Source organism: Salarias fasciatus, chromosome 20 (assembly GCF_902148845.1).
Source record: "Salarias fasciatus chromosome 20, fSalaFa1.1, whole genome shotgun sequence".
NCBI lineage: Eukaryota > Metazoa > Chordata > Actinopteri > Blenniiformes > Blenniidae > Salarias > Salarias fasciatus.
The window spans coordinates 11,967,591-11,995,161 of record NC_043764.1 but is presented as its reverse complement, the minus strand read 5'-3'; the positions used below and the strand labels follow the sequence as shown (position 1 = coordinate 11,995,161).

Sequence of the window (27,571 nt, the reverse complement as noted above, 5' to 3'; positions counted from 1 at the left end):
ACCCTGTCTTTTAAACAAACTGTTAAACACCCATTGCCCTTGCAGCCTCCGATAAACAATCAGACGTTTTAATAGGCTCTTAGGAATCTGACAAAACATTAGCATTTCAATTCGGTTTCTCCCACATGTTCCTCCTAAACATAATCAGAGACATTAAGACGCCATATAGCGTGGTCCCATCAGTCACACCCTCCATACACACGTCAGGGCTTGCTGCAGGTCCTATTTATTCGTTATGATTAACAATGCAATATTTCAGAGCAATGAGGCGTTCTGAGCGGAGCAAAAGCTTTCATCTCCCAATACCAGGCACTTACAACGTCCTTCTGTAATGGATGAAGCACATCCATTTAAAATCCCCAGCGATGAAAATTACTGAGACTGAAAATGAGCTTAAGCTATTTTTACTAGGCCGGATTGCAGCCTGTTAGCTTTATTGCCACACCTCCAGAAATTAAAACATCCATACAGCGGCATGCAGCAAGCATGTACCGAATCAATAAAGGCTCTCCAGCCTCGTAATGTCGTAAATCGCCAGCTTTTATTATTTGATGGCAACCCGCAGTCCACCTGGTCCGCCGGTCTCATGAGCTTATTGTTTCATCTCCAGCTGGTTCATGATATCGCTTTGCTCCACACCTCATATAAAACAAATCATAGGACTTCATATTGGGGAGAATATTTATAGCTCTCCCGTACGGTAAAAATTCATTAGCCAGCGAGAGACGGGGAGGGTCGCCGAGACGCGGCCGTGGCGGCTGATGGATCCCTCAGGATGCAGATGTACCGCAGGTTTGTTGCTGGGGAATGGTGTGCAGAGGCCTGACAACAAGGGCAGCGATGAGGCGGCTGCAGGTCGGGGGGCTCAGAACACACGAGCAAAGGGAAAAGATTGACAAGACCCAACAAATAGCCCAAGGGAAGGAAGACTGACGCTGGCCAGGTGGAATATCTCCCCAGAAATGACTTCTATATTGGAAGATCGTGCATGATTTATGTGCAGTGCCACAGTTCAGCATCAGTATGGAAATATTGTGCCTTTTATGTGGGAAAATAACACACTGTCTTCCTGTCAAGTGCTTGAAGCTTTCCGTGAGCATATCATTTAAATCCTCATCTCTGGTTGCCTAGATTTTTTTTTTTTTTTTTTTTTTTTTTTGCCCCACACTCAAGAAAAGCACTTCACTACCTGAGCAAAATGACTCCACTCATCATTGTGGAGATACCGTTTTATTTGTATGCAAATGCAGGTGAGTTGTTTACTGTAAACACCCACTTTTAACACCTACGTAGCAGAGTCGAAAAGCCGTCAATCAGTTTGCTTTCTGTTTGTTTCTTGTGCCTTTGCGTCTTAAATCAATGGAGAAGTGACACGAGGGGCGTCCCTCCAGAGTCTGAGGCCAAGCGTGTCAACAGGAAGTAAAAGGCTGGGTTATTTCTGTCCACAGCGTGAAGATGAAGGGCTGTTAGAAGTCTGAGGTGTTTGTTTTAAGTCATACCATACGGAAACGGAGAAGGTTTCAGTTACATTTCTTATATTTTACAAAAAAACATTGTGGAATATCAGGTGAAAGAAGTGAAGGTCATGGCTGTTGCTCTCATGACCTTCATTAGCCCAGTTGCATGAACCATAAATAATGTCAAATTAAATGCCAATCCGATGAAAACCACCCCATGTAAACACTTCTGTCTGATTAGATTTGTGCCATTTGAAATGGAAATCGTGATCCGATCAAAAGAGGTGGCCTGACCCCGTTTATGATCGGATCGATGTCGAAGCTCCGCACGCATGTCTGCTACGTAGTTTGGCTCTTTAACCTATTAAAAGACTTTACAATAGCTGAAAGGCAGTTTGGGGTTTGGTGTCTCGCTAAAGGACATTCCGACATTTGGAAAAGGGAAGAATTAACCTTCGACCTTAAGATTAGAAGATAGCCCGCTCTACCGACTGAGCCACAGCTGCTCACAGCTTACAACTTCCTCTTCCATACAAACTGGCTTCTGGCTTCAACTCAGTGTCGGATCGTGAGTGCATGTCACTCTGCTGACACATCCTGGCTCAGAGAAAGGATCACACAGGGCAAGTTAAAAGTAGTCAGTTCCAGGTGTCAGTCGTTATGGCCAACGAGCCATTTCCCCAACTTTTCAAACTAATATGCCAAATTCAACGGTTTACAAGTGTCTATGCATCTCGTCTTTAAACAGCAAAGGAATCTCTCCCCAGTAGAATAATCTTTAATGTTAATGCTCCTGAAATGAGATGCATTACCAAAGACACAGTTCAGTTTGTATGTAATGAAGTAAATCAATGTTAATTCGCAGTGTGCCTCCGGAAAGCCACAATGTCTTCTGATGGTTAATGAACACATTTTGCAGCTCAGGCCTCACATCTACTACTCAGAGCTGCTTTTCTGCTTTCTATTTTAAAAAACATTTCCTGTGAAGCTCTGCAGTCAGCTTCAATATTTGCTCAGTGCAAATGGGCCCCATGAGTAAAGCCAGCCTGGCACACTGAGAGCGCCGTGACAGAGATAGGGGGCTCCTGGTCAACAAGCAGGTTAATTGTGTGATAGGACCAGATGCTCGTACAGGACTGAACTCGACTCTCTCGGCCCCCGCGGGACGCTCCCCTCGGCGGCTTCTGATTGGCCCCACAACACAGCAATCAACTAACACTTGACACTCTGACGAATGTGCGCTGCCCAAAATACATTGGACTCCAAATGAGTTTGAGTTTCCCGGATAGATGACAGCAGTTTCTCAGCCGTTTGGAAGATTAGAAGATGTGAGGGAGATGAGAGACTGCGCTTTGATTAACTTCACAGTAGTGAAGGAGATAACGGCTTTTTGAGGGTTCCTCCCAGGTGGATTATTGAGTCTGAGAGAAGACACATTGTATGAACCCTCCAAAGTCCATTAGCAAACTCGAGTGTATTAAGAAGTGAGGCAGTAGAAAGACGAGCGCAGATGCTCGATATTTTAATAGATTAGAAATTCACTTAAATTTAATGCCATGCCACTTTGATGGTTAATCAAAGTGGAATTTTCACTTACCTTCAGTCCTGTCGTCATTTTTATGCCATAGCACTATTTCACAGTAGGTGGCAGCACTGAGTTACTGTAGTTCCAGCCCGTCCTTTGTCTGCCCTTCACTGTTTCAAATGTACTTTTCGGTTAATAATTGTTCAGTCAGGCTATGGTATTTAGCTGCTTTTCACATACAGCCAAGAGCCTCAGTCACTGTTAACTTGTCTTCCTGCTGTTTCTTGGTGTGACTCCATACACCACCTGGTGGTTGGGGTGTGTACTGCAAGATGAAATGAGCTGGACGAAGTTCAAGTCAGATCGCCAGCATCATACAACAAACCTGTTTTGGATACATCAGATACACAATTTATCGTCACTGTAATTACAAATTTCATGATGTGATTTATGTTTGTTTTCATGCTGGTTGGCACAGCTTCGTTTTCCTCTTGGCGTGATAAGTAATGGTAATACAGCAGAATAAATTCACCTCAAGATGGCGTGTGTTCAGATGATAATTGAGCACAGTCATATTTGAAGCTCAGATAGAACATAACCAAGAATATTGATTGCCATGTTGTCTTTTTAAAAGTTATAGTTTGAAATAAAATACTTTGGGAGCAGGTGATTGGGACAACAGCATTCTTCCATCAGACACAACACCAACAATGACCTTCAACTTTATGACTAGAACTATAATCCACAGTTTTCTTGACATCCATAATGTGATTTGTCTACACTGGAAACGTTTTTTGTTTCTTGTGTTATTTTCAACCGTCATATTAGTTTCAGGCTCCTTGATTTCCTCTCCCCGGGGCCTGATTGTCATTCCCCGCCACGATGTGTTTCATCTGTGTGTGAGTGTGTGAGTGTGTGATAGTCTTCACCTGGCAGCAGCTTGCTCCACCTCCCCTTTCGCCAATCCTTCAAATAAAATGAGCACTAATCTCATCATCGACTGGCCTTTGAGTCCTCCTTTCAGCGATCCACGACTCTGAAACTGCAGTACTAAAGAGTAAAATATTCACAATTTTCAGTCTGAGCACGTTGAGCACGTTTGAATGTGTTTTCTAAAGACCAGCCTTGACTGGATATTGTGTTCACTCACCCGGCGTTATTTAGCCAAATGCACAAAGAGCTGATTTCAATACTCAGTAATATAAACTGTGGATCTCATGTGAAGTCATACATGACTTATTGACTTCAGGTATATTATGTCTCATATTTGCATGAAAAGAGTTTCATGAATGACGTTCATTTTTGTCACAGTGTCTCTATAAAAGTCTTAGTGCTTTATAAGCTGCCATTATAATCATCATCATCACACCTCACAGAGTCCTCCCACATTCTGACCTGAACCTCTCCTTCCTGTATTTTCTTTAAGCACATGTTGAAGTATATATTCAGAGATAAACACAGACGTGTCAGAAATTGGGAAAAAGTATCGTCCGTCATGACACTCATCCAAAACTGAACTCATCAATGTTGCCTCTTCCCACAACGACAGCTCAAATTCCAATTAAATACAGTTCAAGGGCCACAAATGGCCCACAGGTCACAGTTTGCAAACCTCTGATCTAAAGGCAAGGCAGGTTGATTTATATCGTACCATGAGGCAATTAGTAGAGCTTTACAAGGAAAGAAAAAAAAACACATAACAAAGCTAACAATGCATTGCTGATTTAATTGAAGAAATAATTGATTTGTTTTTTTTAAATATGTCACAGGTCGCATTAAAAATCTTCCCTCATGAATCAGCTAATTAATTTTCTTAATAGTTATGAATGCTAATCATTCATAACAGTAAACAGTTCATTTATGCACCCCTTTAGTTACCTTGTAAGCAGCACTTTATTACAGTTGCTTGTTACTGTGTCAAAAGGTGGTAATGTATAAGCTACACGATGAAAAGTAACTACTTATATGCATAAAATTAACACATGATTTCATACGCACATGCTTAATTTCTAAGTTATTCAGTCACTGCCTTCGATCATTAGGTAACAGTACTCCAGCGCTTTTAACAGTTCATTGAGTAAATATGAAAAATCTGCCTTTTATTTCTGTTATCTTCATTGTTTAATTTGTTTTTCTGATTGCACTCAATACTGACCAGACGATGGAGTTACAAGTCTAGACAGATTGATGCTAGTTGATGAGCTCGCTGACTTTAACCATACCTACAGTTCAGAACAGAGGAATTAATGGGATAAAAGTTATTTTATAAATATGACATGCTATACTGTATGAATCCTTTCCCCCCCCCCCCATGTGTTTCAGAGTGAAACTGATTAGCAGTGTTTTGACAGGAAACCATTAAACCCATTGAGCTCCCCCATGCTGGTCCCTCTGTCCCCGTTTAACAATAAAATCCATGTCCGTTATAAAAGTCATGACACTCACTGTGGCTTTTTATTACATACTGTGAGAATTTTATCCATCTTTTGTGAATTACTCAAATATTTCTCACAGTTTTAGCAGCAGCTGCCGCTAAATTGATTGATCTTCTCAATATGGTCTTTTAGAGCAAATAGGCCTGCCGACTGCCACCTGCTGGACAGGAAACGAAATACTGGAAATATCCGAAAGTACATAGGAAACAGTTTGGCAGAGGAGATGTGGCAAATTTTAAAAAAAACCACACACTCAACTCTACTGCTCATCCCACAAATTCCAAATGTGGCACTAGAAGTACTGTTACAAAAACTAAATAATAGCAACATATGAAAGAACTTTAATCCTCTTTCGATGTGTTTGTAAAATATGAGAGCTCAATCTGAGTTTATGCACAATTAAGGGGAAAAAAGAAGTTTGTTTGTTGGACTCCAGCAGCGGAATCCGTCCTGAAGGGCCCTGAACATCCTTGAGCTGTCGGAGAGTTTCAGTATTTCACCCTGACAGTTTCCTGGACAAGACATCTCAGTGGCATACTTTGGCAAAACAGACAGGAAAAGAAGAAAAAAAAAAAAACAAAGTTAAAAAAAAAAAGAAGAAGAAGAAAAAAGCACCACCTGCTCCGACAGACAGCTTTGAAATGTTGTCAACATACTCCCAGCTCACAGCATATCTTGGCCGCGCAGGTCGGAGTTCTAAACCAGAGGAAAGCAGACTGGACTGACAAACCAGGGCCGGTGGTTTTAAGTGGTTTTACCAGATAAGGTGCTCGGCCTCAGATCTTTTGTCGGTAGTCTTGTATGTGATGTAGAACCCAATATTTAGCTTCTTTTTTCTCTTAAGGCTGTTGAGTTCCCGCATTGGAAAATCAAAGTTATGTGTTGTGGCTTAAAGAGTCTGTCTGCTTTTTGTCTTCACAAATATGGACTTCCCTCAAAATCCACCCTACTTTAACAAAACACTGAGTAACACATTCTAGAAGTGGGGGAAATTGGAGTAATTGAAAATCTTTAAGTTCCTCGGTCACCCGCAAAGAGCAAATTTCAAAGTCATTATGAACATCGTCAGCGATATATATTGACAGAAATGCCAGAAATGTTGCTGCTATCCTCTTATTTTTCCTCGCCTGGTGTCATTCTGGCTGATTTAGTGAGTTTTCTTTCTATCACATCTTTCTCCACCTTGATGAAGTGTAAAAATGAGAATTTTTCTTCCTCTTCACAGTCTCAGTTTCCTCTTCGCGCCTTCCTGCCCGTCTGCTCGGGTCTAAACTCCTCCTCACATGGGGCTGTAGGATTTGAGGATCGAGGGGGGGATTATGGGATTTTCTGATTGCTCTGAAAAAAAGACACCCCGGGATACAGAAATCCAAAAATGGCTGGGGTACCCACATCAAGATTAGAGCGTATTATTTCATCCCAGAGGAGAAGAAAACATGGAGGCCATCAGTGACTGCTCTGAAACAAGAGTGTTTATGAAACAGTTACAATTTAGAGGAGATTACAGACTACAAAGCCTGTTTGGATGCTGCAATCACTTGTGTAATGTCGATGCACTTTTCCAATCCCACCAATTGATGCTGCCTATTGTAACATGGTACACTTTCCCTGAACCAATTACATTTTCTCTGGAAATTGTAACCATAAATAACAAACTCACTGCACATAATCCTCTTCAAACTACTTCTAAACTTTGTTATTCAGTGAAACCAATGTGCACTGTGTTGCAATGGAAAATCAATAGATTGGCCAAAACAAAAAGCCACAACCTATTCTTTTTAGTTGATTTTATGGATGAATAACATCTCATCTCCCTTTCTTTGCACCTTGTATGTTGTTTTTTTTTTATCTGATTGAGATGTGCATATAACTCAGTGTCAGTGCAGTGGGATGCAACTGTTAGTCAGCACTAAATATTAGCTGTTTAGTGTTTTATCCGTTTAACTTAACTGATTAGAGCTAACCAACATCAAACAGCACACCACCTCCACTGACTGCCATACGATGAGTCCACTGGAACAAAGTACAGTCAAATTCAACTCAAGCATTTGTTACTTGCACCAAAGAAGGGTCTTTTGTTTTGGCCAGTCGAAATCTTCGAGTTAAGTTAGTGAAAAACAGAACAAAAAATATGTCAGGGTTAGTAAATTATTCGGGTTTGTGAATGCTTCTGTTGCTGGATGTTGTTTCATAGAAATATCTATACATAAGGCAGATGTCTGTATTTTCATTTGGTCAAAAGCTTATTGTTCCACACAGTTTGATAAAATCGCTGAAACCAGAGGTACACAGAGTTTCTTTTACAGCTAAAATCTACATTTTAGCACTTTCTTTTCCACCAGGAAAATAGAAAATACTTTTTATTGTCTTTTTATTGCAGTCCTAAATGGTTGCCACTACAAATCTATAAACCCGGGACAGATATCAACGCCGGCTCCAACTTCACTGGTTGGCACAGGATCATGTGATCATCAGATGGTGATTCTAGCTCTTTATATGAGCCATTAGTTTTTAATAGTTGTCCATAAAGATCAAGTGCGTTCTGTTTTTACAAAGACGGATGTATTGTCCTCATTGATTGTGCAAACAGAGAGATGTTTGTTGAAGCTGAGTGCACTTTTATAGCTCACAATGAAGCCATCATTTACACCTATTTCCCCCTTTTTCAAACAGTGTCCTCACTAAGATGAGACAGAATAAGTTATGCGGGATGACTTTATACAATCAGTTGAAATGACGTTAAAGCCTTAAGTTTACTCACACTAAAACAAACGTGCCAGTTTTGATCATTTTGTGTTTCATGACTTCTTTTGAAAAGTACTGATGCAACTTTATTGGTTAATTTATTATTGGATTGGATAGTCAAAGAGAGAAGAAACAGGAACACTGCAGCAGCTGACAGCTTTTCTGTATTCAGGCATTTCACCAAGACCCATCATGGTCTTGCTCTTGACTCTATCTCGGCCCCTTAAAGTCTTGTCTTGGAATATCCTGGTCTTGGTTTTGACTCATTTATTCATTTCTAAACAGTCATCTATCGCCAAGGCAGCAGGGTTTAATGTAGCAAGTCACTGCCAACACCGGCGATGGTGGACTTCCTGCTCGAGGTGAATCAATTCATAAGAGCAAACAGAGGAGATGCTTTCTCTCTCTAATGACCAGGTCACTATGGCAACCAGGTTAGACGGGGAAGCGGGCTTCACTTTGCTCTCTGACTCCACTTCAAAACAAACCTCAATTGAATGTGCACACCTTCATTAAAAAAAAAAAAGAATCTGATGGGCAAAACTCATTTCTGCTCGACCTCGTGGCTGGAATTGGAGATTTTGCTGAACCAAAAAAAAAAAGGTGTCAGAGGGGAGAGCAGCCACCGGCCGCCTGCTAGCTCCACGTGGTTCAGCTTTTCGGAAAGGTTAAGAATGCCACAATGATTTTAGAGCGACCGGAGCTGCAGCTGCATTCACGCGGGTCAACCCAGCCCGCAGGTCTGAACTTCAATGTTTCTTTTAGTGGAAAAAAAAAAAACAACAAAAACCTTAAATACCCCTCTTGTGCGCTTCACCGCTTCACCCCGTGCACCTGCCCCAAAGCCCTGCTCAGAAGTTCCGCGGCCAGATTGATTCCGCCTTTGCAGCATCGATTGTGTAAGGTGTTTTTTTTTTCAGCACGAAAGAGCTGGAAAAGACCCTTTTGACTGACTGTGGGACAGTGATAGTCCACTCCTCCGTGGCGTGGGTTGGATCATTAATAGTGTGCTAAACCCGGAGGTCAGTCTGGTCTCACGCTGTCAGAGGGAGGCTCGGTCCGGAGGGAGTGATGTGTTCACACAGCTCCGCTCCATTACCCGTCTGTCTGCCGAGCCAGAACAATGGCTTCTCCGTGACTCCTCCGTTCACGCCCGCGCCCCGTCTCGCTCTCGCGCCATCATTAGCCGACTGTACGCGGTCGGACTCCTCGACACTCGAACGCAACACGGGGAGCAAGAAAATAAGCATTTCAACTTCAACACGTCTATTTCTGCTCTCGTTATGACAGAAATGACTTACAGAACGGGAGTCTACTCATTAGTCTCATTATGCTGAACAGCTGCTGTCGGCAAGCGCACGACTCACATCTGCCTGCCGGTGATTTCAGATTAATATAAAACTTATCACAAGCACTGAAAAAAAAAAAAGTTTATTCCTCCTCTTCAGTCAGGTGTGGTGTCTATCATGAGAAGTACAAAAGTTGAAGAGGCGATGATAAAGCTGTAATGTGAAGAAAAGATGATTAAACAAACAATGTGACTCATTCCAGGATTTCCCTCCGTTTGCATTTTCCCTTTGGGTTTTTGAGCTTGTTTGTATTTTTATCACACAGACTGCAGGCCCCAGCTTGCATGCAGAATTTAAAGTCCTAGAATTTCAAAGTATTTATGGCTGAAAGCTGAAACCCTCACGTCATTTTTTTCAGTTTTAGCAAGACTTATCAAAAGTGGAAAGAAAGAAAAAAAAAATTCTATTATATATAAATAAAAGGTGCATTTTTTTTTTTAATTAAGTGCGGCTGCAAAACCTTTATGGGACACAGCTATTGTGATAAATATTGATGTCTTAATATTGTGTGCAATGATTTGAATTTGTAATGTGATGAGGTTTCATGGTAAATTGTTAGATCACCACATGACATGTAATATTGTCATAAAGATTGTTATATTATGATCCTACATTATTTACATTTCATAGTTTTCCACTTGTTAAGGTCTTCTTTTTCAGGTTTGTGTTGCAGTTTTTGTGTATATTCTCACTTCCTCTGTATTTTCCTGATGTAAATAATCGGAATAGTTTTTTTTCACTGTGATGTTTCTTGTTCAATATTTCGACACGGATTGATGCAGATGATGTAGTTACTGTTATTCTGGGGCAGCTGTGAGAACTCTATTGGTCATTTTCAGTTCCAGCGACTGAGAGTTTGATCCCCCTGTCAATATGTTTGTGGGTGTCATTGGGCAAGACATCGAATCCCAGTTTCTTCCAATAGAGTGTACGTAGCTTAGAATGCAGCTGTTGCCTTCAGTGTGTGAATGTGTGTGAGGATGGTGATTGATCATGCTGAGCATGCACACTCTTCCAGCTGTAACAATCCCCCCCCTAGTCCACCATTTAAAATTCATTCTCACGTAGCGGTGTACTGCAGAGTGATTTGTATGATGCCTATAATATTTATGTATTTAAAGATATTTGCTTATGAATGATTCATCCCATTCAGTTACATTTCCATGTGCAAACCCACCTGCCACAGGGTGATTGCTGGATACCTCATTCAAATATAAATAGATGTGTTTTATTCATTCGTTAAAGAAACTTTTGCAGCGGTCCAGGAAGAGCTGCACGGCGGTGTAGTGGTTTGTACTCACAACACAGAGCCTGGGACTACCTGTGCAGAGTTTCCATGTTCTCCCTCTGGATTCTCCAGACATGCATTTGAGGTTTATGTGATCACGCTACATTGGCTGCAGGTGTGAATGTTAACATGCGAGGCCGTCTGTGATGGACTGGTGACCTGTGGTGCAAACAGTTTCAGTCAGCTGAGATTAGATTCAGCAACCTGCGACCTCCAGGCCTTGATCTCCTCAAAGTTTGCATGTATTAAAAACAGATGCAAACTTCATATTGCACACACACACACACACACACACACACGGAAGCTGGTGCACTGACACAGACACGTAAAATAACACACAGTGTTTCCCTTCATGAATACAGAACATGAGAAGAGTGTTCCAGATTGTTGAAGATACTGGGTGGACGTTATGCTGATAGATTCATTAAACTGCAGTGTGATTTATCGCATCTGAAGATGTTTATGATTACCGTTTGTAACGCATTTGAACATTTAGATGCAAATCAGCTCAGCCTTTAACCGAGGTGCTGCTGTTACTGTAGGGAGAAGCATTCTGTGACATTTTTAATATTTTGCCCCTGAAACCTTGACTTTGTGATCAGTCATCGCCTGAATGTGGCAGCCCGCTGTCGCGCCAACAGGATCTAGCAAAAAGTCTCCTGTTTGTGCGTGGTGCTACGTTGTGGACAAAATACGGAGCGAGAGGTTAAACATCAATTGTTTCCTCTGATTTGTCTCAGTGCAGATTTAGACACATCCACAGCAAAGTGGGCGTATCGACTCTGGTGCAGCTCTTGCACTTTGGTTACATTTAGACACAAAACATTTCGTATTTCTGTTATAATAAGTACTACGTTTCTTTGTTCCCGACATATTGAATATAATCAGTGGCTGTCCCATTAAACAGAAGTTGTGTTTCATGTGAAGAAAAGGGTTTAACCTAAAGTGTGGATCAGCAAAAAAAGAACAGAAAGAGCCTGAAGCCCCACTGAAGCTTCATTGACAGAAGTCTGGCATCTTTAGTTCTTTCTTTCATCTATAGAAAGTTACTTTATGAACCTTAGAATAAAGTACAGTACAGTGTGAAGAGAGAGAGAAAAAAACATTGTTCCAATTACAAGTAGCCTTTCTGATCTTTGGAGTCTACAGATCTGATAACGACTCCAAAGTTGAAAAGTTCAGAGTATTGTGTGTGAAAGCGTGAACCTGGTGTAGAGCGCTAAAGAGGATCTCAGATCAGCCCGTCTGCCCACACACTGTCGTCCAGGTAGGATGTGCAGGTTTGAGAACCGTCAGACTCACCAGAGGACACTGCAAGACCCTGGTCAGCAACTGGAGGCACAGCTTTAAGATGTATCAAGTATTGTGTACAGGGTTATCGCAACTTCGCCAGCATATAAATCAAGACTTTAAAAACATTAAAACTTCAGTCTTAAAATCTTTCCTGCGTGTTTTTTGCTGTTGAATAAGGAGGTTCGGTCGCCTGAAGATGCTTCAAATGTAGCTGTTCGAAAGCTCAAAACGGCCGGCAGAAAATAACCTCAGACTGGTAATTATAACTGCAGGGGTTCTTAAAGTGTTTAGAGCCCTCCTAACTCTCCTAGCGCCGTGGAGAAGTGGTTAGTTAATTTTTATTTTAATCTCCACTGCGCCAGAGGTCAGATCAGCCCCATCTGGCTGTAGGTAAACCGTGAGTTAGAGCTCTGCAAACGCAGCTTTACCCAGATATCTTCTGCTTTTTTATCTGTGTGTCTCTTCTCAGAATGAATACTCATTTTCATCAGAGCTTTATTATAAGAAAGTTAGTAACCAGTAAGTAAAAACACTGGGAGCAGTGGACTGCTGGGTGAAAAGACTTTCTCAGGGAACCCATCAGCAGTGAGAAAGACTTCCTAATTGATTTTAGCATCAACAATCCTAGAAAGAAAGAAATCAGTCCAAGAAAGTTCATAACTTTTTCTGCAGCTACGGCTTTGACTGAGTCGACTTGCTCTATTCAAGCATGCTAAAATAATTACACTTGCACATTTTCCCTGTTTCCAACACATTGACTTCGGCAGCAGAATGTTCTTTCGCTGACGAACACCCCACTTTGTCCGTGTAACTAAAACGCAAAAAGCATCTCAAAGGGGTGACAAGTCAGAATGTTTGCAAATGGTGGATATTATCTCCTCTTCATCTGAGGTTAGCCTCACTGACAAGACTCTAAGAACTTCAGTGGACACTCCCCTCAGTCCTCTACTGAAGTTTTAACAGTTTGACATGTTGCTTGAAAAAAAAAACGAAAAAAAAAAAACAGTAAAAGAAGTCAGTTACAAGCTCAGATACAAATTTCTGACCTGTCAACACATTTTGTCTTGAGAGATTGTCACCAAGAGCGTGCGGTGGCATATTTCTGTGCACGGAGCGAGGTCAGCTTCGATTTGCTGTGACGGGGGATGAAGTCTCTGTAAGCGACAGTCCGGTGGAGATGAAGGTTTGCGGGGAGCTCTGTGAAATCTCAGATGACATGGAGAGGCCGGGGCCTTGGACAGCCGAGAAATCCTCCTCAGGGATAAATCCCCCAGACTCCAGATCCTGTCCACCGCCTGGCTCAGCTTTAAATTCTCCTGAGCGGACAGACACTCCATTAGGTCTGAAATTCAAAAAACAGAAAGAGGCTGCATCTTCTGTTGCACATAAAAGCAGTGATTTTTCTTATTAAGTGAGTCATTTTCAAGATTATTTACCTTTAAAGAGCAACTCTGAAAAAAGATGCTGGACTTCACAATAGACCTAGACTTAAAATATTTTTTTACAACTGTTCTTAAAGGCTGAGACTTTACACTCAAACTGTTTTACTGATAGAATTACTTTTGTTTGTTACTGATGTAAAGATGTGGACAAAATGTTTTAAATTTGTTTTACATTTTTTTACGGCAGTCGCTTTTACCGTGATTTGGAAAATAAAAGAACAAATATGACTTCAGTAAAAAAAAATTACCAAACTCTACAGAGAAACAAACATGATAATTACAAGCAATGCAGTCAGTAGTTCCTGAGCTTTTAATATCTTTTATTTGTCAAGTCTGCCTGGGGAGCTGTGTCGGTAGGTCTGGAACACTAATCGCAGACATTTATGGAAAATGTCATTGTTTCTGTCATTACTACTTTCCTGTAAATCACTTGATATAAATTTTTTAAACGATTGAGTGGTTACTTGATTTCATCAGTTATATATAGGAGGGTTTTCTGCAGTCAAGCCATCAGAGCTCAAACTAGACTTTGTTCCTTGTGTACCTCTTTCTCAACACCTCGGAAGCTTCGTCCCACAACATGTAAGGATCTTTGGTTGAAAGTTGGACTTTATTTTATCATAAGATATCATTTTAAATTACTTTTTGGAATAAGCATAAATCCTCTACTAATGCTATGTACTTAAGTCACAGAATTAGTGTTTTACCCTCCAATTAATTCATTTTCGCAGTTTTTGTTCAGGAAAAATACAAGCATGGCAACAAAAAGCAACTCCCTGACCCCCGAATTGTTTCATCCATCCATCCATCCGCCCCTGTGGCGAAGGCTACCGTCTATCCCAGCTGACAGTGGGCAAAAGGCAGGGTTATCAGTCCATCACAGTGCTGACAGGAAGAGACAGACAATCACCCACACACACAAGCACACCTCGGGGTAATTTAAAGTGTCACATCCCATCACCGCTGCAAATACATTAATCCCTGTCAGATTTCACAAGTTATCTGCCTTCTGTTATGATTAGTAAATGCATATAGATTCTATAAAGTATGCCTCGAATAAATCTGAGAGCACCTGCAGGTCTCAGAGATTTGTTGATGCTCACATTTTGCTGCAGTGAGAAAAGGTCAAGCTGAGTAAATATTAGAAAAGAGTAAATCCAGCGCGCCTCGGAGCAGCTCCCCGCTTTCTGTGGCATTATGTGCAGGAGGGGTAATTCAGGGATTCTCCGAGAGGCCACGGGAAGCTCCTCAAGCGCAAGTTATTGTAGATAAATCCAGGCAATCATGATGTACATGAAGGAAAAAATAAATAAAGAACTGGATTCAATATTGCCTGAAGAGTGAGGAAGACACTTTAAGCAGGTGGTGGAATATAATTACTTTAAGAAACGTGTCCCAATACACAGAGATGCAGAAGTGTACGTTTCCTGTACTCCCCCCCCTTCGGTCTCTGTGAATCCTTGCAGAGTGCTCGTCAGCATTCTTGGTACGACTCCAGCTCTTTATATGCTGCTTGTTCCCCAGGAAGCTTTTTCCTATACCGGAAAATAAATGAGGTTGATTGTGCCCCGTGCCTTTTATCTGCTTCACCGTGGAAATACCAGGAGGACTTCCGATTGCGACATCTCGCTCCTCGAGAGACTTTTTTTCTGAATTCAGACTGTTTACACTGTTTCTTTTCTGTTTTCGTAATTCATCACGTCGTAATTACTTTTGCCCCCACAGCGGGTGCAATGCCACAGGAAATTATTCATGTATGTGTGCGCCAGCTTATACGATCCCCGCATTCGAATTTTGTTTAGATTAGCATGCCTTCTTCATCCCTTGACTGAACTGAGGACTAATGGAGGTTACTTAAATATTTATGAAGCGTGTCTCCGAGTGTATCCTTCATGTTTTACAGAAACTACAGATATAGCACCAGACTGGGGAAAATAATGTGTCCTAATAGACTCTGTCTCTCTCTCTCTTTGTCTGTCCTCTCTCACCCTTGTATTCGCCATCTGTTTGTCCATATTGTGTGATCCTCTGTTTCTGGTCCCTGCGGCTCGCCACCAGACGCTACTTTTGGCGTCCTGCTCGGTGTGTTTGTGGTCTGCGGCCTGGCTCTGCTCGGCCTCCTCTCCTTCGTCTCCTGGAAGCTGTGCTGGGTGCCTTGGCGGACGAAGGCCCACTTCCCCAGCCCGCCCCTCAGCCCGGCCTGCGGCCCGCAGATCTGCCCTCTCCAGCCGCCCCCCCTGCTGCCCAGTCCCCAGCAGTCTCCCGTCACCATGGCGACAGAGAAGGTGAAGGACCCCATGGGCTCGGTGGGCTTCCTGGAGGCCGCGGTGAAGATAAGCCACACTTCCCCCGACATCCCCACCGACGTGCAGCTCTCCATGAGGGAGCACTTCCTGCGCCGCACGCAGCGCATGCAGAGGCAGACCACCGAGCCGGCCTCCTCCACCCGGTCAGTCGCACGCCGCCGCAGAAATCCACTATGCAAAATCGTGCATGCAGAATATGAAGGCCTGGTGTTGAAGCTCCATTAATTCAAGTTGACGTGAACTAGGAATAACCTCACAGCTGCATCGTCTCATAAGGGGAAGCACCAAATACCCTTCATATACGTCTAATGAGGCAAATTGGTTCCTACAGATTTAATTATCTTTGCTGAAATGAGTGCAGACAGAGTTTAACATCTGCAATATTTATTATAATTACATGTCATGTGTTTTCATTCGACTTAATGGAACAGAGGGAAAAATATTTAGTGTTGCTTCACTGGGAAAGTTGTATTTTCATGATCATTGTGCCGATTATCTCCGTATGTTTTGAAAGTACATCTATTAATGAATTAACCGAAGCAGCTAAAGTTCAAAGCCTTCAATGGAGGTTTTTCCTGATATTCAGTTAACCGATCCAAAGCAGTTTTACCTTGATTTGGATTTTATTCATTTGTTTCCACCATCTAGGATGCTTAAATAGTGGAAGGTCAGTCACTCCAGAAGGGCTGAAAACAGGTTCAGGGGAGGTTAAATTAACCGAGAGGAAAACAAAAACAGATAAATGTTTCAACTGATGTCTGATTTTTACAGCACAAAAGGAAATATGATTAAAAAAAAACCGCAAAAGTTTCATATTTGATGTTAGGCATTTTTAGTCTTTAGATCAACAATTATTCTCATGCTCACTTTTAAAAGTGTCAGAACAGGATGAAGGCCACTCTTTGATTCCTGACTGATTCAGTAAAGACAAGTTAATAAGTTCAGTAATCAGCTGAACCTTGTGGTCACTGCTTCTGTGAGGTTTTCTTGGTTTTCTGCAGTTCGAAGCCTCTGCTCAGCCTCACAGTGGCTCCAGTCCAGACCATTCTCCGCTCATCCGTCTTCGTTGCTGCCTCCTCTGTCTCTGCAGGCACAATTCATTTAAGAGACACCTGCCCCGGCAGATGCAGGTGGGCAGTCTGGACCTCGGAAACGATTACGTGGTGGACAAAGACGAAAAGCCCACCAGCATCGGCCGCATCCAGCCGGAGCTCTACCAGCAGAAGGCCCTGGATTCAGAGGACTCGTCCAAGAACGGCAGCAACAAAAACTGTGGCAGGATCAACTTCTCCCTCAAGTACGACTACGAGAACGAGGCCCTCCTCGTCAACATCCTCAAAGCGGTGGACCTACCTGCCAAGGACTTATGCGGCACCTCTGACCCGTACGTGAAGATTTACCTGCTGCCCGACCGCAAGAAGTTCCAGACCCGCGTCCACCGGAAAACGCTCAACCCCATCTTCAGCGAGAGCTTCCAGTTCCCTGTGCCTTACGATGAGCTGGCCGCCAGGAAGCTCCACATGAGCGTCTTTGACTTTGACCGATTCTCACGGCACGACATGATCGGGGAGGTGGTGCTGGAGAACCTGTTCGAGACGTCGGACCTTTCCAGGGAGACCAACATATGGAGGGACATCCAGTACGCCACCAGTGTAAGAAGCTTTTCCTGTTTTTCCTCCTAAAGATGCTTTAATTTGAAATTACTTGTTGAAATGAAGTGCAGCTGAAATGGAGCAATAGCAGACATTTTAATCTATACTTTGGGTCTGCAATGTAGCTGCGTGTCTTTATATAGGATGTACCCACCTGAGATCATTCTGAAATGGTCAAGTATGACCGAGTCACAGAAATTTGCCAAACATGGCACAGTGCCACTTTTTGTTCACCTACCTCTAGAGGGAGCTTGTGTGCGACACTCAAGAGTCCAAGCATTAGAATATAATTAAAATTTAATGTTTTCAGCTTCTCTCGCTCTCCGTTTCTGCTTGTATTCCTAAAAATTTAAAGTTTATAGCTTTTCCATCCCTCCATCTCTACTTCTTTATCTTACGTAAAGCCACAAAGGTGAGTATCGGCAAAGGCACCGAGCAGGTCACCACTCCATCCTACGTTCTCACATATGGACCCATTATCAGGAAATTTATTGTCTCCAGTTAATCGCAAACACATCTGAAGTCTGTTGAAGGAAACTTTGGAGAGTCTCACCAACAAGGAGAACGATCGAGCTCAGACTCTACACCACTGTATGATTGCAGTTTAGCTTGTGAGCCATAAAAGATGATCAGTTTCATAAGATCAGATGTTTTTCTATTCCAACGGGAGGCTTTTATGATCATAATTGAACTTGAAAATATATGTAATTTAGATGCTGTTATGGAGAAAATTAATGACAAAATGATCACCTTTTTGATCATATTGTAATTTTCTGAGATGCACTGTAGTCATTAAATGAGTCACTGCGAGCCTGATGCAATGAGCCGCACAGTGGTCGGCTTCTGTGCTTTCACGATTCATCAGCGATTATAAACGGTGAGTGTGTGGTTTTCTCTGCGATGAACTGGTGACCTGCTGTCCATCATATCCTGCCTGGATCGTCTCCAGGACCTCCTGACTCTGATCTAGGGTAAAGTGCTGTAGCGGGCAGATGGGTGGATGCTCCCTGTGAGAGCTCAGCAGACTGGTACTGAAGGGTGATACTCTACATTATAGTGCTGATTTTAATGGTTTAATTATTTATCACTGCATATTGGAAACACTTTTCAGGTCTGTGGACGTTGGGCCCTCTTGCCGGACGCTTGATCGTATTTCTGGCGCGTCAGTAAATGCAGCCGGCTTTCTGCAGCTTAAGCAGTTCCATTTTTCGGTGTCCTTAATAACCCCTGTCAAAAAAATGTTACAAACCAGTGAGCTTATTTAGTTATTACTGGCTCGGTATTTTACGTGTTGCAGCTAAATCTGCCGTGGGCTTTAAATACGAGATATAAGTTTGCTACATAATCCCTGATTTTTCAAGAAAATGCCTGCAGATTTCTTCAGCACTTTAAAATTGTTCAGGAAATGGTGCAGTAAAGTAAATCACAATGGACAGAAGTAACTACTCGATAAGCATGCAGAGTCTTTGAGCTGTTTTGATTGGTTCAGGAGTTCTGGGTGCATTAACAACTGCTTAAAACAGTCGCAGCGCCAAGATTGTTAAAAGAACACACAGCTCACGTTCTCTAATTAAAATGGAAACATGCTGGGTGTTACATGGGGATTCTACGTGCCGATTCCATTTTATTTGGACTAAACCTCTCCATGTTGGCGCAACGAGTGCCTCAATTAGCGTTTCCCATTATTTTGAGACGCTGAGATTGCTGTTAAGGAAGTTATTGTCGCATTTTGGCGCGCAGCATGCAGCAGGTATATTAATGTGAGGTTTATTCAAATGAAGCAGCTAAAACTGAATTGTGGGTATTTGACGTTTAAAATAGATTTTAGTGCTGCTAAAAAAAGACCCAGAAAAGTTTTATTGCGTAGCCTCCAGCACCTCATTTCAGGCCAATGGCTGCTGTCTTTCCCAAAAGTGTCTTTCAGTGATGATTTTTTTTCTTTTTTTCTTCATTTATCTATTTTATTAATAAAGTTCCCATTTTTTCAGCTTGGGCTGAAAGGTTTTTTTTAAGTAACATAATTCTTAGATTAAAAAAAGAAGAAGAAAAGTTAGATTGGATGAAAAAAATAGCTGTGAATGACCCCAAAAAAGTATAAATGTCTAAAAGACAAGAAAAAAGGGTACAACTAAAAAAGCTAAAATACCACAAAAAAAAAAAAAACAAAACAAAACAAAAAAAATTTAAAAAGGAATTAACACCTAAAAAAAACCCCAAACAGCTAAGAAAATGTGACTGGAGGCCGTTGGATATGAATTATGCTCACTTGCAGGGATCTACTTGCAGGATCCTGGAATCACCTCAAAGACACTGAATCAGTCATTGCTAATGTCATCAGTTCGACCCACGTTGTGCCAAAACTTCAGCCATGAGACCAGAGACCTGTCTCTGCTGCTCCACACAGGCGTTAACGACTTGGCCCGCTCTCAGTTTCCTGGAAAGAAGAAGAAGAAAAAAAAGCAATCTCCTGTTCTTGCTCCAAATAGCCAAAGACTGCCAATTTATTAAAGTCAACAGTCTTGGTGACGCGCAGCACAGGATGTCTTTGGGTCGATTAGATTTCGGCACCAGAGCTACCGGGTGGAGTTGAAGCTAGGTTTTGGTGCCCGGTTGCTCCGTCTCGATTGTGTTGAATCCTGCGTTCAGGTCCTCAGTCCTGCACGCTTTTGACTTTATTCTGCTCCAACACTTTTAATCGTGATAAGTGGCTCATTAGCAGGCTTCCTGCACGGCGTGGTGATGACTTTTTAATTGAATTCAGGTGGAAAGACGGTGAAAAACAGGCAGGGCAGATTCCCTCCAGGACCCGGGACGAGTGACCTCCGATCCGAACACACACCCATCAGCTTCTTAATGAGCGGCATTTGTAGCGTCTAATGCAGTGACGTCCGGTCCTGGCCGTGGAGGGACGCCGCCCCGCACGTTTTAAACAGTCAAGCTGAAATACACTTTAATCAAATCAATCAAGAAGCTCTGCTGAGACAACGATAAGGAGTCGATCTCTAGGATCGGGTATGCTGGAGGAGGAAGACGTTTTATAGGCCTTTTAAGGTCAAGACTGGAAACCGCTGATCTAATATGGTGCAGCTCAACTATAAATTCTCCATTTGAAAATCTAATAACGTTGATGAGAGAGGTTCTAATTTCTCTCCACGCTCAGTTCGCAGTGATGTTAGGTTGAGCTGGACTAAAATACGACACGCTCCCCGACACACTCATCAATAACTCAGTCAATCTTTACTTCCTTGGAAATTTGAAAATGATGATTGAAACTGAACATAAAAACTATAATATGTCTTTAAAAAAAAGACAAAATCAGCAGAATACAAAGTAGATTGTTTTAATTCTTTTTACAAAGATTCACATATATGCCCATATATGTGAAAATGAGAATATGTCAACCATTGTTAGGTGGGATCAGCTCCAGTAACCCTGAATTGGATAAAGTGGAACAGAAGATGGATATTGGAAAAAAAAAAAAAAAAAAGATAATTTACAAAAAATAACAGGCTCTTGTGTTTGGACTTTGCTTTAGTTTTTCATTTTCACATGCTTTTTTTTTTTTTTTTTTTTGGTCTGATCTGCTGATGAATTACCTTTAATCCTGTATTCATTGAAATGTCACGGACCGGTGTGTTATCTAAAGAAACGGAAGCCCTTTAGAGTTAGTTGCAAACACCCTTAAATGTCATTTCCACATGATAAAATATTGTGAAAAGAATAATTATGACCAGAATCATATGCATCAAATATGAGCAGCAACAGTGCAGAAACTGGAAATATTTCTCACCGAGTCTCTGCAAAAGACCAACTGCATGTTATTAAACACCACACTCCCTATATCGTGTTTTCTGCTGAAGTCCTTGGCATATATTTAAAAAACTTGTGTAAAACAGTTTTTTGTCAGTAGTTTATTCTTAATATTTTACGATGTTTTTTCAATGCCAGCTGCTGCACATATTTAGGGTCCGAGCCCGAGGGCGAGGTGGCCTCAACTGAGGCCACCTTGCCCGGAGGGCAAGGACTCTATTGTTCTTCGTTCGTTTTTTCTTATTATTATTATTATTATACTCCTGGCGTCTTTCAACGCAATTTTGACCCCCTAAACATGCACAAAAACTCCCAAAATTTGGCAGGCACATCCAGACTCGCGAAAAATTTTATAATATAAAAAAATTAACCCCATCTGCTCTCTAGCGCCACCTACAAACTAGCACCTTCAACTAGCACAACCGAGACACAGTAAATTCTGCACCCCTGTCAAGTAGGAATGTCGTAGAGAGATAAAACCAATTGCTGACATGTTCAACTCATTAAGATCTAAAAATCATCCATTGACACCCTTGGCCTAAATCTAACAGGAAGTCCGCCAATTACCTTTCAAAGTAAAAGCTTCACGCAGCTGTTTTACAACACCATTTATGGTAGAGATGTCAGAGTAGTGCGCTCTGATAGAGAAGAAGTGTCTCTACAAGAGGTGTAAACAACTTTTTCAATAGTCACACGGTTTACATTTTATTAGCCCTTCAAAATAAAACTCACATTTTTGCAAAAAGGGTCGCTATGGCCAATAGGAATGTTGTAGAGAGATCAAACCAATTATTCACACATTCGTCTCGTCGAGGTCTACAAATCTCTCATTGACAAAAAAGACCTAAATCCAACAGGAAGTCCGCTATTTCCCTTTCAAAGTAAAAATCACTCCTCATTTAAAAATTATCTGCTCCGAGACCGTTTGTCGTAGAGACGTCAGAGTGGCGTGAAATAATAGAGGACAAGTTTCTCTTCCGATATTGTTAAAAACTTTTTCAAAAGTCTCATGGTGTGGATGCTGTTAACCCTTAAAGCTAAAAGTCTTAAAATCCACTTCAAACACTACAATGGTCGCTACGGCCCAAAGAAAAGCCGCAGAGAGATAAAACCAATGGTCATGCGTTAGTCTTACAGAGATCTATAAATGACCAATTGACACCGAAAACCAAAATCCAACAGGAAGTCCGTTATTTCCCTTTAAAAATAAAAGTCACATTTTTAATAAAGCGGTCGCTACTGCCCGTAGGAATGTCGTAGAGAGATCAAACCAATTGCTCATATGTTTGTCTTATGAAGATCTAAAAATCATCCATTGACATGCATTACCTAAATCTAACAGGAAGTCCGCTATTTCCCTTTCAAAGTAAAAATCACTCCTCATTTAAAAATTATCTTGTCCGAGACCGTTTGTCGTAGAGACGTCAAAGTAATGCGGCCTGATAGAGGAGAAGCTTCTCTACAAACGATGTTTCAAACTTTGTCAAAAGTCACACGGTGTGGATTTTATCAGCCCTTCAAAATAAAAGTCACATTTTTGGAAAAAATGGCCACTACAGCCCGTAGGAATGTCGTAGAGAGATAAAACCAATTGCTCATGTGTTCATCTCATCGAGATCTAAAAATCACCCATTGACACCAATAACCTAAATCCAACAGGAAGCCCACTACTGACCATATATGGGCATGCAGTGCAGTCGACAGCAGCTGTCATTAAAGTGTACATATGATGCTATTTTTCAGTCATGTCATATATATCTCTGAAGGCCTAAAACATAGTATTCAAGCTTGTTTACAACAAATTCATCCTTCTTTCAGAGTTTCAGCGGTGTAAAAAGTCCCTGTCGGAGTCCTTCAGAAGTTATTCAGATCCAACTGATTCAGCGGGGGCCACAGCAATGGAGCTTCCCGCACTGCAGCTCCATTGCCGTGGCCCCCGCTGAATCACTTGGATCTGAATAACTTCTGAAGGACTCTGAGCTGCATGATGTTTGTCTGAGTGAATAAATGAGCATGTACACACCTATAAATAATGTCCAGGTGTCAAAAAAACCGGAGTTGCATGTACTACCTTTCCAAAATAAAAGCAAAGAATTCCTGCAAAAGAAAGGCCCGTTCACAACAGAAAATGAAGTACAGTCATGAAAATGGATGTTGATGGAGTACGATGTGTTAGCCGGTGATTATGACAGCGTATACTACCTTTACAAAATAAAAGCCCAAAATTCCTTTAAATTAAAAGCCCATTTACAACAGAAAATGAGGTCAAGTCTTGAAAATGAATGTTTATGTACTGACAAGGTTCCCGATTACTTAAACTTCAGTGCTAAGAGCTACATGTTAGCGGATGACAGATGCTAACAGCTACATGTTAGTGGATGGGAGATGCTAACAGCTACATGTTAGTGGATGGGAGATGCTAACAGCTACATGTTAGCGGATGGGAGATGCTAACAGCTACATTTGAGTGGATGGGAGATGCTAACAGTTACATGCCAGCGGATGAGAGATGCTAACAACTCTATGTCAGCGGATAGGAGATGCTAACAACTCCATGTTAGTGGGTGAGAGGGTGCTGGAAGTCTATGGAGGAGCAAGGTTCCCAGTGACATGGACTTCAGTCATCAATGTACAAGGACGGCCTCAGTGGGGCCACCTTGCCAGAGGGCGAGGACCCGTCCAACGCCGCTTGCGGCTTTATTTACAGTGTTTATTCTAATACTCTATTCATGTAATATACAGTTACCATAAAAGTCTAATTGTTAGAAGAACGCTGAAGTTATCACATCGGGTCATTTGCTGGATGTGGAGATATATTTCATCCCTCCTGACAGTGAGCATAATTCAGTCGGAGCGGGAACACGTAGACCAGAGGACGTTCCCCTCTGGCAGATTTCACCACACATTTAAACACTTGTTTCAGTTTATTTGTGGTTGTAAAGCCATTTAGAGAATCTGCGTGTGGTTATATGCGTTTGCACACACGTCTCTGTTTCTTCGTCAATCGCTCTCAACTCCAGGAGTGTTTCTCGCGCCCAGCATGTCTCCATCAGCTCCTTAAATCCAGCAGCCCGCCTTCTTTTCAAGAAGTTGTTGAACTTCTACGGCATCTGTTCGATAATCTCAACATTATTGCTCTGTGGGCAGAAAACGAGGCCGTCTTCTCTCTTGGCACGCAAACAGAATCGAACCGGCGAATGATTTTATGACAGATCCCCTCTCTCACATGAAAGTCGGGATTGGCAGCATAAAAAAGATGCAGATGGTGGAGAGCTCAACTTGATACAATGAACAAATGTTTAATCTCTGTGAGACTGCAGCTTAATTACTGACAAAAAAAAAACTGATATTAAGCAAACAGGAAGGACAAAAAATCAACACTGCTCCTGAAGCCAGTGATCAATACTGATCTGTAACATCAACCTACAGGTGTTCGCATTATTAGACGTCTGAAGGACAGCAGGTAGTTTGTAACTTCAGCCTAATTCATCCAAATGAGCTGCTCAGGGAAGATTTTACAGACTTTATGCATCAGCTGTGTTTGTGACTGAAAATCTAATTCTTTTTAATCCTTTATAAATGAAGCGATGAATTTTTAATTCCTGGTATTTTCTTTCTCCTGATTTTGGCAAAGAAGTACCAGTTTCTTCTGCGGTGTGAATCCAAACGCTACTACGGCTCATTAAGAACATTCAAATCTGTTTTTTTCCCAAACAATTAGAGCAACAAAAACCAAAGACATGATCAAATTTATGAAAAAAAAACTTTTCATGCGGGTAAAACAGAAAGACCATGAGTGAATAACTTCTTGAATAACTATTCAGGTGTTTATTTATTGATTTAAATCTCATTTGTTTAATTTATAATTTAATGCGACTTTCTCATTTTCTCTTTATTGGTTAAATAAGAATGTGGAGAAGTGGAAACTTTGGACCTGAACCACTACAGCAGCCAAATCCAAACTTAAACCCGAACAGCGACACCTCCACCCTGATTGAATAGCATGAACATAAACAAGATCTCAGTCACTTTTTCAAAGCTTTTCAAGCAGCACATGCAAGAAACGATGTGCAATCAGTGTCCTGTTGAGCACCGACTAGGAAACGCCGGTATCTCGGGTCTGTGGTTTCACAGCATCCGCCGCAGACATCTAGAAAGAAGTACGCTCCACACTTTCATCTCATTTAGCTTTAAGACCTCCACGCCCAGTGCTGGGTTGAAATCTGCTTCCCATTCAGAACAAGATGCAGTGTAAAGTCAAACGGAACCCATCCATCCCCTGGAAAAGTAACTTCAATACAAAACTGAGTGAAACAAAGGTCAAACAAATGAAGAATGATGCGAATTGAATCATTCTTCTGATCAGTTCTGATCATTTCTTGAACGTGAAAACGTGAATCTCTATATTTATAACTGTAGCAAACACAATTATGTGAAAACTTGTTATGTACGGCGCCGTGACCTCCATGAGCCAGAATCACCGAGCTCTGCTAAAAGAAAAACAAAAAGTCTGCAAACGTAATATTGTGCCACATGGAGAAGGTGGTTTGCTGACAACCTGATGGTCGTGTCTGACTGGGATGAGTTTCTACTCTGACATGATTCATTTTACGATCCACAATGTGATCCTCCATGTCGAAAGACACTTTTATTGTGTTTAAAAAAGAGTTGCAAACCGACTTAACTTTGAGAGAAGCTGCTTTTATAGTGACAGGTGATACGAATTCATCGGCTCTTCTCAGTTCTCTGTTTCATTTTCAGACTTTACTATTTATTTGTGTTGCACCCATTTTTATGCACCCATGTCAAATCTTTCCTGAATCTCTTCTTTTGCGCTTTTTTCTTTTTTTTAAGCCAAATTCAGATTCATCTGCTGCAACACTCCGTTATGTTTGATCAATCCCTCCATCAGCACGTTCGCCTTCATCATATCACATTTCATTTGCACTCATGTGGGCTCAGCGCTTCATCCAATATCATCATCCATGGCCAGCGCAACAAAAATTAATGCGTCGTAACGCTTTGATATGTTTGATGATTTAATCTACCAACACATCCCAGATATCACATTTGATTTTGTGCGTGTGGCGGCTCATCGCTCCGTCCAATCGCTCCTCAGAGAACAACAAGGGAAAGATGTCCAGCGGATCATGTAGAGACACTCACTTCAATACACCTGTTCATATTTTAATCATATTTTTATTGTAACCTGCAGGGGTTTTTTTTTTGTTTTCTTTTTCAGTTTGCACTAGGAAACAGTCAGATATAGTAAAATGTTGAAGTCTTGGCAGCAGCCTATCCTGAAGCTGTGGATGCATTTCGTCCTCCTGGCGACTGAACCCTATATTGGCCACAAAAAAAAAAAAAAAAAAATGATTAATGCTGCCCAGATGACACTGACTGGCACAGAAACAGCTTGTGTTTCTACAAGGACAATCAAAGTGTCACTTCATGCTTTTACAACACTTGACATTTCTGCTGCGCTCTCACATTACTGGCTGAACCCTCGCACCCTTCAGACAAAATCCCTCACTTCCGCCGCGGAGAGAAAGCCAAATGGCGACGGCGTGCGCGAGGAGACGTTAAGACGGCGGCACTCAAGACACACATGTTGGGATTTGCCAATCAGCCGGGTTCTCACCAGGCTCATTCAGGGTGATTAGGGGTCCGTGAGACCTTAATACTGTTTATAAAACGGGGCTAAGAACTCACACGGGGCAGATAACGGGGCGCTCATTCCAGCCCGGGCTATTAGCTCGGCAGGCAGTCACACAGAGCTGCTCAGCGGATGAGTAGAAATGAAATTTTAGGGATTATGCAGGTTGTGTCTGGAAAGTTTCTGTCTGGAGAGGAGTTTAAATGATTTAAAACAACCCCGTATGAAGAATCTCAGCGGTGGAAAAACTTTGAACCAGACGTCCCTGAATTCAGTGAACTCTCTTCTGCTTTAGGTGATAATGCTCATTTGTTAACACAACTAAATTGCTTAACTCCAATGAAAATCTTTACGATAATGTGATGAGAAGAATAATTATGGGAAATCACTGCTTGGCAGGAGCTCCCAGGAGCTGATTTTGGATTTTTGCCCTCATTTTATAATCGTTCCAACTGAAGAGCCTCAAGGACTATGAGTGAAACTCCACAGTTTCTTCCCTGTGTTTAAAGTTACTGGCAGTGAGACGTTCTGTTCCCCTGCCAACACATCAAACCTGGCCATCAGGGGAGAAACCCAAAGCTAAGCACATCTTTCTGTGTCTGTCTAATTTGTG

General features: G+C 41.8%; 1 protein-coding gene across 1 annotated transcript in view; it reads left to right on the top strand.

The window, feature by feature from the left end:
* The window catches only part of syt6a (synaptotagmin VIa), a 46,844-nt gene that overhangs the window by 11,913 nt on the left and 7,360 nt on the right, over positions 1–27,571 (top strand). The window contains exons 3-4 of the mRNA XM_030119562.1: positions 15,593–15,983; positions 16,931–17,492. Coding sequence (XP_029975422.1) covers positions 15,593–15,983; positions 16,931–17,492 — 953 coding nt within the window. The remainder of the gene's footprint in view (positions 1–15,592; positions 15,984–16,930; positions 17,493–27,571) is intronic.